Source organism: Phaethon lepturus, unplaced genomic scaffold, assembly GCF_000687285.1.
Source record: "Phaethon lepturus isolate BGI_N335 unplaced genomic scaffold, ASM68728v1 scaffold11478, whole genome shotgun sequence".
Lineage (NCBI taxonomy): Eukaryota > Metazoa > Chordata > Aves > Phaethontiformes > Phaethontidae > Phaethon > Phaethon lepturus.
The window spans coordinates 1-16,240 of record NW_010558361.1 but is presented as its reverse complement, the minus strand read 5'-3'; the positions used below and the strand labels follow the sequence as shown (position 1 = coordinate 16,240).

At 41.4% G+C, this 16,240-nt stretch overlaps 1 protein-coding gene across 1 annotated transcript in view; it reads left to right on the top strand.

The window, feature by feature from the left end:
- LOC104625426 (high affinity cAMP-specific and IBMX-insensitive 3',5'-cyclic phosphodiesterase 8B-like) overlaps positions 1-15,619 on the top strand; it is a gene marked incomplete at its 3' end in the record, with an annotated part of 27,823 nt that extends 12,204 nt beyond the window's left edge. The window contains exons 5-12 of the mRNA XM_010293046.1: positions 324-412; positions 4,155-4,233; positions 4,759-4,899; positions 6,594-6,682; positions 7,333-7,393; positions 11,605-11,656; positions 14,544-14,621; positions 15,543-15,619. Of these exons, the coding sequence (XP_010291348.1) occupies positions 324-412; positions 4,155-4,233; positions 4,759-4,899; positions 6,594-6,682; positions 7,333-7,393; positions 11,605-11,656; positions 14,544-14,621; positions 15,543-15,619 (666 nt within the window). The remainder of the gene's footprint in view (positions 1-323; positions 413-4,154; positions 4,234-4,758; positions 4,900-6,593; positions 6,683-7,332; positions 7,394-11,604; positions 11,657-14,543; positions 14,622-15,542) is intronic.
- Positions 15,620-16,240: the final 621 nt, after the last annotated feature.

The following is a 16,240-nucleotide window of genomic DNA, read 5'->3' as shown; positions in this document are numbered from 1 at the left end:
AGGAACCTTCCTGTGTTTGTGCCCATTGCCTCTGGTCCTGTCGCTGGGCACCACTGGAAAGAGGCTGGCTCCATCTTCTTACACTCTCTCTTCAGATATTTATAGACCTTGATGAGGTCGCCCCTTGAGTCTTCTCTTTTCCAGGCTGGGCAGTCCCAGCTCTCTCAGCCTGTCCGCACGGGAGAGATGCTTAATCACCTTTGTGGCCCTTTGCTGGACTCGTGCCAGCTCTCTCTATAAAGTTAGAGTTTTAGATGCAGGAACAGAAATAACGGTTTACAACCATTCCAATCTATTTCATGCACTCTTGATTTGTCTTCCAGCAATTCATGGAGAATAGCAGCATAACTGCTTGTTACAATGAACTGGTTCAAATAGAACATGGGGAAGTGCGATCTCAGTTCAAATTACGGTATGTAGAAGTGTAAGAAACTGCAAACGTCAACTGCTTGGTCTACGTAATCATATCAGGTTACTTTCTGCTTCTTCCCAGCTACTCATATATGTGCTTTGCATCTGTGTGTTAACTAATATACTATACCCTTATTTCCTTCTCCTATTATTTGTGAAGGACAAACTAAAGTGCCTTAGTAACTGGTACCCTGAGAGATGGTCTGTGTGTGCTTCATTCACTGGTGGTTTAAATGATGGCTTTCCTTAATGCAAAGTGCAGAACATGACCTTCATTCTGATGCTTGCTTATGTCCCGTATGTCTTCAGGTGCCCATATTGAACTGGGAACATTCTAGCAGCCATCACTACCAGCGTTACAGGCAGGGCAAAACCCTTTAGCCGAAATACTGCAGAGCAACAGCTTTGGCTCATTTAATTGAAAGGGCAGCATTTTAAAATTGCTGTCTTGTGTGTAAGGTTTATGGGTTGCAAATTTATAAGTCTTCACGAAGTCATTTGTGATCTCATGTATGTGAGATTTCATATTTTATAGGTTGAGCTGAATGCAATCTTGATCCGGCTCTTCATACCCTGAGATTTTATTTTCTTGCATGGGAAACACTTGGTGGACCAGGAGCACAGTTTTTTATCTTAGTGAGAATTTAAATGACTTTAATTTCCTTATCACTTTTTCTTTAATGTGACTAATTTTGTATTTAATACAAATGCTTATACACACATTTAAATAAGTTTGGAAAAAAAAGCCCATGAAGTTGAGCATCATGCTGAGAAGATGTAATTTCCTGGTTGTTATAAATTAGTTCCAGTTCCATCTACAGAAAATAGTATCAATTCTCTACAGGTTTCAGTGCCCCTGTTTAAGAAGTAGATTTTTCTAAGGTTTTCTTTGCAAACTGATCTGTAAAGTGATTACAGTAAAATTTTCATGGAGAAAAATAGAATTTGGACTCACACAATTTTCAATAGGTGTTTTCCAAAACTCATCAGGAAAATAAAGCAGCTGCAAAATTTTAGAAGTTAATTAAGTGTTATGGTGGTCCTGACTTTGTTGTTCAGTTGTAAATGCAACATAAAATGAGTGACTTCTCAATTAAGCTAGCATAGATCAGAAACATCAGTTTTATATAGGAAGATTAAGCTGTCATTCATAGACAAAATGCTTGTAGTTTATGTTTCATTTCAAGAACAAGATGCAAATACCACCTGAGCATCTCTACATGAGTGGTATCAATTATGAATGCAGATAATTAAAAGTCCAACACGAGGAGCATGATTCATACTGGCTACCATATTTTTCTGCAAGTTCGTTAATATCAATCACTGAAAAAATCTTAAAATTCATTAAAATCGGAAGGAAACACCGTCAGTCCCCAGCAGCATTTCATCTACTGACAGTTCTTTCATCCGTATTGTTTATGGAAACAGGAGTATACCACCCACTTGTAATTCTGTTTGCTTTTGCTCTCTTGAATGTAGTTACATAAACTGTAGGCCTACTTCCTTTTAATTTATGTAATAATAACATTATTTAAAATGTATTTTGTGTTATCATGTCTTTTGTATATTGGTAATACACATTATATGTATTTATATATATGTTCACATCGTTTCTGAACATGACTGCTTTGGGAACCTTTGGCAGCATTGCACAATACTATAAAAAGAAAGGTGGTATTGTGGGGTTTGCTACTGCCTCTGCCAGATGCAGTCCCAGAATATTTAAGTAGTTTAAAGACTTTAACAGATGCAGGCCCAGGATAGTTAAACAGTTAAATACTCATTGTCAGGTAACAATCACAAACAACGCTTATGAGGAATATTTGCACTAACATCTGGGGGCATGAAGTAGCCTTTTAAAAGCTAAACTTTCTGAAGAAGCATATTTGTAACTTGGAGAAGCTGATGTCTTGCAACAGAGGGTTTCTCCCTACCTCTGCCTGACCAGGCAGGTGCCCTAAATGAATTTGCCATTAAAAACTAAGCAGAACTAGTGTTTGCTAATGCTGTTTGGTTATAAATTGTTTTCATCCATGTGGTTTAATTAAGTGAGTAAAAAGTATTGCACTGTATGTCTATAACACTGGGTCTCTGATCTCTTTGCTGTCTCAGTCTTCTATACAGCTTTGTAAAAGTGAGACGGAAGAGAGCATATTTTCAGAAAGTTAATTGATGGAATTAAAACCAGGATATTTCAGGTGTTCAGGTAGAAGAGGAACATGGTAAAAAAGTAGGACTAGCCCAAGAAAGCAGTGTATAAGGTCATGTCAGTGGTCAAAAGTGTCTTTCCATTCCACATGGGGACTCCGCTTTTCCGTATAGTCTCTTCTGGTTTGAAGCTTGGTTGGACATCTGTGGGAGGTGTGTATTAATCAAAGAGGACATGGGCCATTTAAACTTGTAATTTTGCTGGGTTGGTTGCCAGATCAAATGCAAATACTAAGGTTTGAATAGTGCAAACATAGCTATGTGTTTTCTTGCAGAAAGTTTACGTAACGACATTTGATAGCAGCTGGCGTACGAGACGGGCATCTATCACCGAGATAAATTAGTTGTTTCACACAGCGCAAAATCACATTCTGGAGCTGGCTTGGACTGCTAGAAAATCACTTGTAAAATTACTTTGGGAGCTCCTTTTATTGTATGAGCTGAAATACTACTGTTGTCTTCTGTATACAACACTTTTTTCCTACAAAACCTCATTCTCACAGCTGCGTGTATGCCTCTGTGTATCCTATTTGCTTTGACTTACTTTCATGATAAGCATAACTAGCAATGTCCTGTATTTCTTAATTCTCTAGTCATTGGTATCTAATTCAAAGTCCACTATGCGTTCTGGGGGCAGGATGTTCCTTTCAGGTAATAACTGTATACAAGAACGTTAATGGATGGTGCATAGAAGGTACATAGAAGATAATTAGTTTGTGTTTAGTCCAAATCAAAGATGAAGTACTGACCTCTATCAAAGCAAGTATGCCTGGGTTGTCTTTTCTAGTATGCACTCTCTCTCTTTTTTTTTTTTTCTTTTTAGGATTAGGAGCCTGTATTAATGTTAATCACATCCTGTGTAAATTAAGCAATTAAATTTAAGCAATTTAAATTTTGCAGCAAGAAGGTAAGGCTTTAGTTTTCCTGCTCTAGTTCAAGGACAGCCCTGAAAAAAAAGGGAAATTAAGATCATTTTGGCCCGTGATAAAGATCAGGTTGTATGGAAATCAAGTCTCTGAATTATTACTCGGAAGGAGGAAAATGGATATTTTCCTGACTAGAACTTTGAGATGGCTTAAATTGTTTCCTCTAATTATGTTGTATTACGACTTCTTTGACAGTGCTGATCTATTTGCTGTATTGAAAACTTTGTATACTGCTGTGGTGATTTTTGCATTCCCTATCTTTAACGGTCACAAATCTTTCTTTTCTGATGTAACAGTCATTTGTTATTTTTACTGCTAATTGTTAGTTCCTGCTGTCTAGAGCATGTTTGGAGAAAGATATATACTATTAAGACGTTGCAGTACACACGAGCAATTTTACAATATGATCTGCAGTAAAAGCACATTAACAACGGGGATGTCTGAAGCTGAATTTCGTGAAAAAAATCATAATGGTGATAGTGACATGGTTTAGTCAAAACAACGTGCTACTTTGTGATTCATCTACTGATAAGTACAATATAATAATGTACTTATAGCAAGAAAAACATTCTAACAATAAAACTAATGTGAATCATTTGCTAATTTCAGGGCTTGTAATGCAGTATTTACGGCATTAGAGCATTGTCAGGAAGCTATAGAAATAACCAGTGAAGATCATGTCATTCAGGTAAGGGGAAAAAAGTTAACCACTGTGTAGAACGTGGAGAGAGGAACCCTAAAGAGACCTTTGGCAGTAGTTCCCATTCTATTTCAGTATTTTAGTTTTGTTGCCCATTAGAAAGCTCTGTGCAGTGAACTGCCTTATTTCTGGATGATGCACATTAATACCTGCTGAATTTTTAAGACTTTTCCTTCAGTAATTTTATTTAGATGATAATTTTTGGTAATGTTGCTTATGGTAAAACCAGCATGAAACCTGTAGCAGAACTGGATAACCTGTACAGTAAGGAGTTTTGTTCTCTTCCTGTGCTTTCTGATAACAGTTTACATATCACCCTCTCTGTTCAGCTCCTTAATTGAATACGATGTTTTACCGTTACATAGTATTTATATATGAAAAACTCTGAATTGTAGGTGTGTGTGGTTATGGCTTTAGAGTATAACTTGTAACTCTTTGATAGTTGTATGTGAGTAATTACCCTTTAAGTATGCTCTTTTTCATATTATCCTACAGTATTTTTTGTTTTGGCAGTACGTTAATCCAGCCTTTGAACGGATGATGGGGTATCATAAGGGAGAGCTTATTGGCAAGGAACTTACTGAACTACCAAAAAGCGATAAAAACTGTGCAGATATTTTAGACACTATCAACACATTTATTAAAAAAGGAAAGGTAAGCAAATAGAATAATCTCATGCTAAATTGCTTTAGAATTCTATTCTGCTTTATTTTTAATGCTCTAGGTTTAAGAACACAAGCTGTGGTTTTCATGAGTGCACACATAAGACCAGAATTCTGCTCCTCAGATGTCTCAGGAACACAACAGCCCATGCCTCAGACAAGTGACTACAGATCTATTTAGCTTTGCTTTTAGGATCTGACTGAACTCCTCTAAAAACCTGTTGGCTTAAGATCAATACAAGGACATTTTCTGTGTTTCTGTTTTGCTTAGAGCCCATGGAGCTTTTGTTAGTTGGAACATAACACTTTGTCCCTCAGTCAGTCTCTCAGGTGGCTGCATCATCCAACCACAAGGTTTAACCGTTCTGTCGTAACTGCAGAGCCTTCACTGACTGCAAGCTTTGAGCACCATGTGGCATAATCAGTTGTGACTAAAATATATCAGCACCCAGTGGGTTTTGTCTAACTATAGTTAGGATATCTGCAGTGCACTGTGAACTCCTGTTGTGGTGTGGATGGGCCACAAAAGCACTACATGTTCCTGGCCATATGTTCCCCTAATACATGCAGCAGTCTCCTATATCATCTCCCATGGGTTGCAGAAGTACCTGTCACCCTTCTCTATCTCACCCTCTGCTTCCTGAACTTTGAGGGGTTCTTGAACCTTTGAGTCGCTTCCAGAAACAATGAGAGATCTGGGGGGTCATTGTTGTTGGCAGGGTCACCTTGGTTCATTAGCAGTACCTGCACGCCATCCTTGCTTTGCTCCTCCTTGTTTATGCAGGCTGCCTGCTTAAAGACCCCGTGTGTCTTCTGCATCCATCCATCTTTGTCTGTGACAGAGAAGGTATCTTCCACCCGTTTTCTAGCTTCATCCTACTCTGCTGCCAAGTAGTTCCCTCCTTAAAACCTCTCCTCATTGAGGTGGTAAGGAGAGAGAAGCCTTCTGCTTTATCTTCCTTTCTTCTCCGATCCATACCAAAGGATAGCTTTTATCTCTGCATCAGTGGACTGTTTAAGGATGGTGCATATATGGCTCTTGGTTAGCCTGCAGTCCTCTTGATGCTTTCCTTTAAGCAGTAGGGATGGAGGGAAAATTGAGTGGCCGGTCAGAGAAATGGGCATTTGCATGAGGATAAAAGATGCCATGAAGAAATTGTTTCTTCCTTTTGCTGATCTAGAGTGCCTTGGATAGCCATGGTCGTGGGAAAACCGTCATGGAGTAAGAATAGGCTATAGGTTACCTAAGGTTGCTTGACCTTCCTTCGGTCACGGGCTTCTGAAATTTAGCATACGTATTTCTTGACGACGGACAACTTCAAAGCTGAATGGTGCTCAGCACAGACTTTGGTTCTGCTGCTCCCAGGGGAGATGTGTTGCAGCCACCACTGCTTATGGTGGTACCTAGCAAGCATGTTTGTAACCCCTCAAAGTAGATGATTCCTGAAGTTCTTTGTAAAAATTATATACTCTCTCAGAAGAGAAACATATTTACGCTGTCCTTACGTTAGCAAATGCCTGTTGAAAGTGCTACTCTGTATTAATACATTTTACACTATTTTAAAAAATGCAACCATGAAATAATATGTAGTTATTTATTACATAAGGACCATGTAATAATAAATGAATATTTGACTGCAAGCTATATAATCTTAGGTGCTGTCTCTGTTGTGTGTGTCTGCTTAGGAATGGCAAGGCGTTTACTATGTGAGAAGAAAATCAGGAGACAGTATCCAGCAGCAAGTGAAGATAACACCTGTGATCGGTCAAGGAGGGTAACTAATTTCCACAGAACATCATTTCTTTCTAGTTCTTAGGGCCTTCTATCTGCTTTCCCCATCTGTAAGTTTGAAATGAACCTCCATGTATTTAGTAGTAGGGTGATGACATAACTGCTGGCTTCAGAATAAGGAAAGTTGAGAAGGTCATGTTCTTTGCTGACCTTTGTCCATTTTGGTATCGTCATATGCTACCTAAAAGAAGTGTAAAGTCATAATAATTAATAGCGTTGCTGCTATAGATACCTGCAAGCTGATGTTTAGGTTCATGCGGCCATGCATTTCTTTATGAAGGTATCCAAACCGTTACCCAGTCAGCCGGAAGGACCAGCAGCCAGGCGACCCCCTTGCTTGTGTGCGTGCGTGTACGTCCTAAAACCTTTGCGGTGTAGCACGGGCACGTTGCCAAATTCTGCTCCCAGATGCGCAGGTGAATCCCTGCAGGAACAGAAAGATCAGGTGTCCTGGGACAAACACAGAGCTGTAACCCTGAAGGGGCGCGCGTCGCCCAGTCGTCTGTTTGGTGTTGGCTTCGGCATCTTGTTTCATGAAGCTGTGGAGACTTCTGCTTCAGAAACCAGCAGTGTACCGCTTCAATTATCTCTCCGCCATTTGATATGGTAACAAGTGATTATCTCTCTTGCTAGGAAAATAAGACACTTTGTGTCCCTCAGAAGGCTGTATTGTACCAACGAAAACAACAAACAGGTATCGTATTTCTTTCATATCGTAATCTTCATTGCTTTTACTAAACTCACGTTTTTTGGTTTAAAAATTCATATTTTTCCCAAGAGGAAAACTTGGGATTTTCATCCCAAGAGGATGAAATCTATATTGTCAACAAGATTCTCATTGATTGTTGGAGCAAGCAAGAAAACTTCAGCATTTGCATGGGCTGTTCTCCCATGTAGGGCTGCTGAGTGGAGAAAGGCTTTAGCTCTCTGGAGGGTGGATGTCACAGCTGAGTCTGTGATACTGTGGTGCAGCACAGACCGTAGTCCAAAGGGAGTTCAGGGGCTCTTTTCTAGAGCTGCTCTTGCCGATCTGATCTCGTGTACTTATGTCTAATAATGACCTATGTTCAGCTGTCACAAGGTTCCAACGTGTGGTTCTTGAATAAAGTGCAGCCTTCATGCAGGACCTGAGACATTGCATATTTATCAGAACATGTGTTGTGGAGGGGTGCAACCCAAGCCATAACCCAAGAAAACCAGCCGTAGCCACTGACCCCGGTCTCTGCAGTCCAGCCATTATCCACCCGAGCAGGTCCTGCAACACAGCTGGTGGCATGGGCAGCTCTTTACTGTCATCTGCTCCTGGTTCCCTCCCTCTGAAAGTGTCTGAAGCAAATGATCGTATCACACGCTTTGCCTCAAAAATATGCGAGTACGTGACACATAGAGTAAAGAAGTTTGGACTTTTATGATCAAAGGAGTGAAAACTATCTTTAGCCTGTGGTCTGCAGCAGTGAGAGAGAAAGTGTGGAGCACAGGAAGTAGCTGGCAACGTTTTAGACTGAGGATGTGCTTGGGAAACATGAGCTGTTTCCGTGTTCTTTTGTGTAGGGGTTATGTATCTTGGTTTATTTAGAATTTTCATGTGCTTTTACCCATGATGTGGCTAAAGACGCTTGGGCATAAAAGGTTTTTAGAAAGTCACTACTATTCCTAGTTGCCTCTACTTCAGTATAACAATATTGAATATTAACACATTGTTGGAAAAATTCTTTTATTGGAAGAAGCTCATAGGTGGCATTCCGTAAAATTTGACTGTTGAAACCATTCCACTTACAGAAGTTTTTGTGGGGACAGGTATTAACAAGGGAGAAATCTGCACAACTTTTGGAAGAACTTTTGAAGGTCTACCACTGAAAAACAAGGCTCAAAATGTTTTAAACTGACCTCATCCATAAACCATGGATTTTTAGTATTGGTTCATGAGCAGTTATTGGTAAAATAAAGCACTAACGCAATGAACTATAGATCTGAGGAGCTGTACATATTTGGTAAGCACAGGCAATATGGCCTTTGAAGGATTCTCCGTGGATGTAGAGATGTACCACAAAGGTTAAAGACCACAGCCTAATAGAAAGCATGGTATGGAGATTTAAGGTCTACTGGGGAAAAAAACAAGGTGCGTCCAACAGAACTAGGCAATTCCTCTGTTTCACTTCTGTGGTGGAAACATCTCCTGCCTGTAGCAGAGCACCAGTGAAAAATTCAAACAGCATCTTGGAATTTGGGGGTTCTGGGGTTTGGTTTTGGTTTGTGGGGCTTTGGGGTTTTTTTTTCATGTTAGATGGGCAGTGATGGCTATGTATTATATTCATAAGGCTTCTTGGAGTTATTTTTGTAGCAATACTAATGTGATGGTCTCAACCCTGACCAACATTTGTTTGACCAACACTGCAGTTTTCCTAAAATCCATGCCTGAATACTTGCAGCAGTAGAACTTTTCTCTGCTGTAAAAGAATATTAGGTTTCTTTTCAAGCCAAAGACAACTCTTTACAGAAGGATAAAAGAAAATCAAACAAACTATTTATTTAATTACAGAGCAGTAAAAGCTGTCATGATTCAAATTTTGATGCAAATGTCTAAAGTTTCACTGCATCGACATAATTATAAATGGCTTGAACTCAACATTCAGACACTGTATGTAGACTTAGAAACATCCTTACATTATTATACATCGTTTCACCTTAAAAAATGTAGATGTGTCATTGCTGACAGCCTCCGTAAAGGACAGTATGATTAGAGACCGCTGTGTAGGAACCTTCATGGATTTCTGTGCCAGATTTATCACATACAAAAATTAAGCACGTTAGATTTATGCATGGGGAAAAAAAAAATACATCTGAACGTGTAGTGAAGATTTATGAACGGTGGTTGACTGATATGTGACTATTCTGATGTGCTGAAGCCTAGGTAGTGATTAATGCTGCCTTTGTCAGTTTGAGACCTAGCAGGATAGAATTCAGTTTTTGCACATTCATAAATTTACAACAGAGGTGATGTTTCTCCTCTTAAGAACATATCAGCCCAAGATTAAGTGTGTAACTGCCCTCGTAACTTACCTTACGTGGCTGTTTCGGATCATGCCTGCAGAAGGGGTAAGAGAAATATTCAGAACTGAAGTGTGGTTTTGGGGGGTTTTTTAGTACAGCACTTAAAGGGCTGTGCTGATGTTTTCTGCCAGTTGTGCAGCAAACAGAGATATTCTTCGGCTCTGAGAGAAGCTCTAGTTTGGGATCAGAACGAGCAGTTCAGGTGCCTTGTGTCACTCTACCATATCTGATGAGCTTCCTGGATCTTACTGTCTTTGGACAAGATGATTTCTCTTAGAGTTCTTGCACCATTACAAGAGAGGTGTTTAAGCTTTTAAAATCAGTTTTCTGGAGGAAGTATCGTTCCTTACACTCCCTCAAACAAGATTTATGTAGAGCATGAGCGCAGGATTTCCCCTTCCTTTTTTTTTTCCCCTTCTTCTTCATTACAGAAAGCCACTCCTGAAGTTTGTATTTTTTTCCTTTCCACTCTCTTTCCTTTTCACCCTCTTTCTCTCCTTCCCCGATAGCAGAAAGGAAAAAAAAAGATGGGAGGGGTACAAGAATGATGGAAAAGAGAATTTGTATCATTCTTTTCCTTGCTTTCCTGAATAATCCCTGTAAGGACCTCATGGCAGGCACTGTCACAAACTGATATGGATGATAAAGAGTGCATAAGTGCAACCTTCCCGTATTCTTTAGACTCACAGGTTGCAACCATGGATTTCACGCTTCCATGCAATCTAGTGCTTTGCTGTAGGTAGGTGATGGATTTGGTCGGAGGAACCGATCACCATAGATTAGATGGCAGCACTGGACTCCTAAATGCCATACGTAATGCGTGACGTGTAACTGCAGTGTCAAGCACCGAAGTTTATTGATGTGAAGTGGAGGGTATGTATACCTTCTCTAGTGAGTACAGTAAAAAAAGTCATGCATCCTTTTCAGTCCTTTTCAGTGTCTCTGTTAGCTATACCTAAATATATGTCATATGCTAATTTTAGAGGGCAGACCTGAGGATCTGAAACTTCTGCTCAGTTTCCCTGTTAACAGCAAGATACTTCCTTGTAGCCACGTAACGAAGGAACAGAGATATTAAACTGCCATGTATTGGACAGACTGTGCTTTTGTTTCTGAGCAGGATGAAAAAGAAGAGGAGCATTTAATCTGTCTTACTTGTAGACCAAGCTATAGGTGTAAACTTTAAGATGGTGGAAATATCCTACTGAAATTCTAAGAAAGATTGAAATATCTATCGGTTGAGCTACCCAAGATGTTTCAGAACCACAAAGAATTAAGATTTTGTGTTTAATTTTTTCATTCACGAGAAAGATTAAAAATTACTTGGAAATAAAATAAGTTCTGACAGATGACACCTAGCTCTACCCTTCAGTTGCTGGAGAGTTGTTTTTGCGACTGGGTTTTTTGATGCCCGGTTTATCAGTGACCCATGAAAGGCTGCATGCAAAATTAGCTTAGCTAGCACTAAGAAAAAGATTTTTAAATTACTGTACAAAGGGCAAAAATTAACATTTTGGGTTTTTTTTTTCTTTTTGTGTTTTATTTCTGGAATCTTTCAGGTTCGTATGCAATTTATGCACTACCTAAAAATGAATGTGGGTTCTCTTGCAGACACAGGTACTCAACAGGAACTTAGTACATAAAAGCACTACGTATCTGTGATTTCCTGCGTTGCATATCTGTTTACTTTCATATTTCTAATTACACCTAAAGAAGAGTCTTTGCCAAATACTTTTTTTTAAAATAACTGAACAGTAAATGTTGGGTTAGGACATGTTGAATGTAGACCTTTTAAAACCCTTTTGTATTCTTTTTTCCTTACATATATGTATTTTACTCTTGGTGCAACTTCAGCCCTACAAGAGTCACCAGGATGAGAAGTACACGGGAGACAATTCTCAGCCAGGTTAGAATACTGTCATTTACCTTTGTGTACCACGCTGCTTGAGGTCGTGGCTGGGTGCTTTGCTGGTACAAAATGTTGTCTCTTCCCTCTGTTGAGCCAGTGGTCAGAGCAGATGGCCAGTGATGGCTGCCAGCTGCTCCGATGTCACACCACGAAATGGATTTGTAACCATCGCTGACAAGTCAATCTCCTGTCCAGAGCTCTTGCCGGGCGTTCACAGCCGAGGTGCATCGCTCTCATTGTACTAGAACGCTGTGCTGATCCTGGAGCTGGTGGGCCTCGGCAGCCCTTTGTGTTCGAAATTAATGGGGGACTGTGCCGATTCGTGCCAGCAGATCTGCCCTAGTGCTTCCAAGGTCAGGGCCTGTCAGCGGGCCATCGGTTTGGCCCCGCGGGGGGCTAAGGCAGCTGGCCGTAGCGTCCAGGCTAGAGCTGGTCACGTCCAAGCTCTCAGGAACTACTGCAGATAGCTCTTGAGTGAAGGGGTGGAGTGTAAGGGGGCAATTTCTTCCTCCAATGCTGCGAAATGCCTGGAGTAGCATTTCCCTGAAGAAAGAGGTGCTAAAGGCCAATTTCAAGCTTATGATTCTAGCGATCTCAGCCAGATGCAGCACGGCTCTCTTAATTCTGGGTCCACAGGTTCTCGTGCCTTGTTACCTTGCGGCACCCAAGGCCCTTCCTACTGTGAAAGACCGGGCAGCGTTGCTGTGCGACGTCAGGCAGCCTCTGATTTTCACGTGGGAGGAGGATATAGCATACCAAGTGCGTGGGAAGCGACTGCTTGACATCCCCTTCTTTTCCAAGTAGCATATGAACACGTACAAGCGTTGGAGAGCTTTGTGATGCCAAAGAGTAATGGGCAGGGGAGAGAAGAGACAACACATAATATTTGCTGCTCTCATCACCATTGCTGCCATCAGAACTGATCCGTGGTGTGTTAAACTGCTTGCTCCTGTGTTCCTGTAAAAAATGCATTTTTTTCTTTCTCACCGATTCTTTCCTGCGAGCAGGAAGGTGAGAGCGCACGTGGATTAAGCTGAAGGACACGTGTTACTAGTTAACAAGTTGCTACTAGCTTACCAATGTGTTTCAGGGATTATGTGGGGCGTTTGGGTTTGCTCGTTATTGTGACAGACTTCAGCAAGACTGGGAAGCCGCATCACATGAGGCCGCGTCGATGACCGCCGTGCGGTGGAAGCAGGCAACCCGAGTGCCATGTGCATGTGGTGTAGGTGATCCTTCCCTGCGGTCCACGGCTCTGCTCCAGGAATAAACCCCCAGAGCCATGGGCACGTACCAGTATGCGATGAGGGTAGAGAAATAATCCACGTGTATCGTGCTGTTCGGGGTGGTGTGATTTGTAGCAAATCTGGATGGGGAGAAATTCCGCTTACCAGGCGAAGGAAATTTTTTTTATTATGCATTTGAATATTTTCAGCTGAAATTGTAGTGTGGCACAGAGTAGCTTTTTTGCACCTGTGGCTCTCTAGATGGAACCAGCAAAGTTTCCAGCTTCCAGTTGGTATTTAACACAAGGAGAGGTGTATTGTCTGCTACTGCCACTTGCAGCTATGTTTATGTGTAAATGTTTGCTCCCACTCGAGTGCCTGATGTTAAACTCCTCTGAATGTTAATGCAGGAAAGGGGTTTAGAAGCGGAGTCCTACCAAAAAAATTTAAAAAATGCATTAGTTAAGCCTCACTTTTAGGTGACAACAGAGGAAAACGCTTTCAGTTTCTCCAGTCTGGACTACAACGACATAAGAAGGCACAAGCTGTCTTGTAAATCTGTGGTAAAGAAAAGAATTAAGACAGAAACTGTATTTATTTCAGTCATTTTTGAGATGGGCATATTTTTACTTCTGAATAATTGTATACTAACACTTTATTTTGCTAAAGACAGGCTGCATATATTCTGTCTTGTTATACAGTTATGCAAATTGGTCCTTATGTTGAGAATATCAATTTTATTATATTTCTGATTCTTCACATGGTGGTTATCTCCTTTTGAAAGCTTGCTGGGATCTCTGATCTTTGAGTGGCATTTCAGATACTCTGGGAATAGGTACTACAGCGACTCTTGCAAAGAGGTGGATAGATGCACAGTTGTTGTTTTTAAACATAAGGGAGAGAGCAGACTGTAATGTTTTGGAGGAAAGTTAAATTTTACCAGATGTGGGGGGGTTTTTTGAGGCTCTTCCCAGGCATTTCATCCAGATTTTTCATTTGTCTGGATAATTTCTCTTGGTTTAGCAAATGGCAGTTTCAAGAATGACAGATTGGTGCATGGTTAATTTTCATAGCAACGGAATTGATTGTTTGTAATCATTCTTCAGTTTGTTGGATTTTTTTCTTAAACACAGGGTATAAACAATTATTGCAATTAAAAACCAAAGCTGTCCGAGTCTGAATTGTGCTTGGGCTGGAAGAACGTAGACTGAAATGGGATTTTTCTCACTTGGCTAAATTTCAAGGCAGTGAAACTCAGGCTTGTTCAGTGGTCAGTGGAGAGCAAAAGGGACTACTTGCAGGAGGGGTTCAACCCACCTGCCTGAGACTTGTCTCCTAAAGCAAGATCTTTGACAACTACCTTAGACAAAGACAGCCTGAAAGACTACTGCTTTTGGCTGAAGTTAGGTGAAGCGAGTCCCCTGTTCCATAAGGCATCTTGGCTTCCATGCCAAACAGCTTTCCAGGTGACTTTAGACAAGTTTCTGTAAACTGAAAGACACTGAGTCCCTTGCTCTGGTTTGCAGAGATGACAATATTTCCCCAACTTATGTGGTATCGTTAAGATCATTTACTTAAATGTTCAGAATTTGAGATGGAGGAGACTCTGTAGAGGTCTTACTTCATGCGTTTTTAAAGCTTTTGTTTTGTATTTACAGAATCCCATTCCTTCAAATGCAAGAACAGGAGGAAAGACTCAATTGATGTTAAGTCAATAACATCTCAAAGTAGTGATGGTAAGAAAGTAATCTGTCAAGAATGACATTATAAATAAAGAACAGACTTACCCTAGGCAAGAAAAATGCAGAATGAAAGAGGAACCAGACAGATTCACAGCTGATTAAACAGATTACTCCAGTTTTTTATAACTTCTGTGAAATTTCTTTATTCTGATTTGCAAAACAGTGCCCCAGCATGAGTACCAGCCTCACTATACGATGCATGGCAGCGCGCGGTGCCTTCGCGGAGAGAAGGAGGGGCTGTGCCACGGTGTGGGGGGACAGCCTTCCAAAAGAGTGCGTGGTGAGGCGTTAGTTCCACCTCTCTGCAGGTTGTGCTGCCGAACCAGTATTTTGGATTCGTTGGCGTGGGACATGAAGGCATCCATCGCTGCTCGTTACTTGGGAGCAGTACTTCTGCTCCGGATCCCGTTTGCGGCTGCTTGCTGGGGCTGGGAGAGTGGTGTCGGAGATTTCTTGCTGCCCCAGCATGCAGTGAGAGAAGCACAGCTTATGGGGAGCTTATGGGGAGCGGGAACGGGTTTCATGCGAGCACCTGTATCACTGAGATGAGGGACACACGCGCATACTCTCACAGGAGGAGCCATCTCTGACAGAGCTCCATTGCAAACAAAGGGAGAGTGGCAGGTCCTGAGCATGAAGTGTAATATAGCTTAAGAATAGCTTCATTTGAGCATAGCTGAAGTGATGGATAGACGGAAAAACAGACAGCAGAAGTGAGGGGTGGCTGCAAAGGAGGTGGAAAACAGTGCAAGAAATGGAACAGTAGAGCAAGAACTTGCAGGAGGAGAGATACAGGAGAAATGGGAGATGAGGCTGGATTCTGTCATGCTGTCCCCCAGTGGCTTCTGCACTCTTCAAGTGCTGTCCTCTGATTTACACTCGGCGGCATGTAAACGGTGCTCTCTTTAATGGCAGCTTCAAGTTTGCAGACCCGACGGTACTCTTCCATGGCAAGGATCCACTCGATGACAATAGAAGCTCCTATCACAAAGGTGAGTCCGGAGCACTGCCTTTTCAATAAGCTCTGAGTTTGGAGTTGCTCTCGTGGGGAGGTCTGTAGATTGTGGCAGGACAGCCAGAGGTTTCCTGCACCTTGTGTTTAACAGAGTAATTTAAATCAATTTTTTTTTCTCTTACTACTTTCTGCATCTCATCGTCTCATTCCAAATCCTAGCCATAAGGCAGAATATTAAACATGGGAAAAGGGTGTCCTTGCTAGGTGCAATGCTTGTGGCAGGAAGGGGACCCTGTCCTGCTGGGTCATGCATGTGTAGGAGGGCATGTGCTGCCAGTCTCACCTTTGCTCTTACCATTCATATTTATAAGATAGCATGCAGAGGAGAGAGCACCTGCACCATATTCTGTCCCGCTACTTTCCTGCAGTCTTTTATTCCCTATCTATCTGTGTTATACGAACACTGGTGTCGCAAACGAGCTGCACAATCACTTGTCCCACAAACCAGGGTGCCTGCTGTCTCCCACCCTCAATCAGTTTTTTCCTCTCTCCCCATCTTCTCTTCCTGGCATCCAGCTCATCTGGACTCTTCCCAGCACCATCATGCCCCTTAGAGCAGCTGACTCCTTTCACAGAATCACACAGAATCACTAAGGTT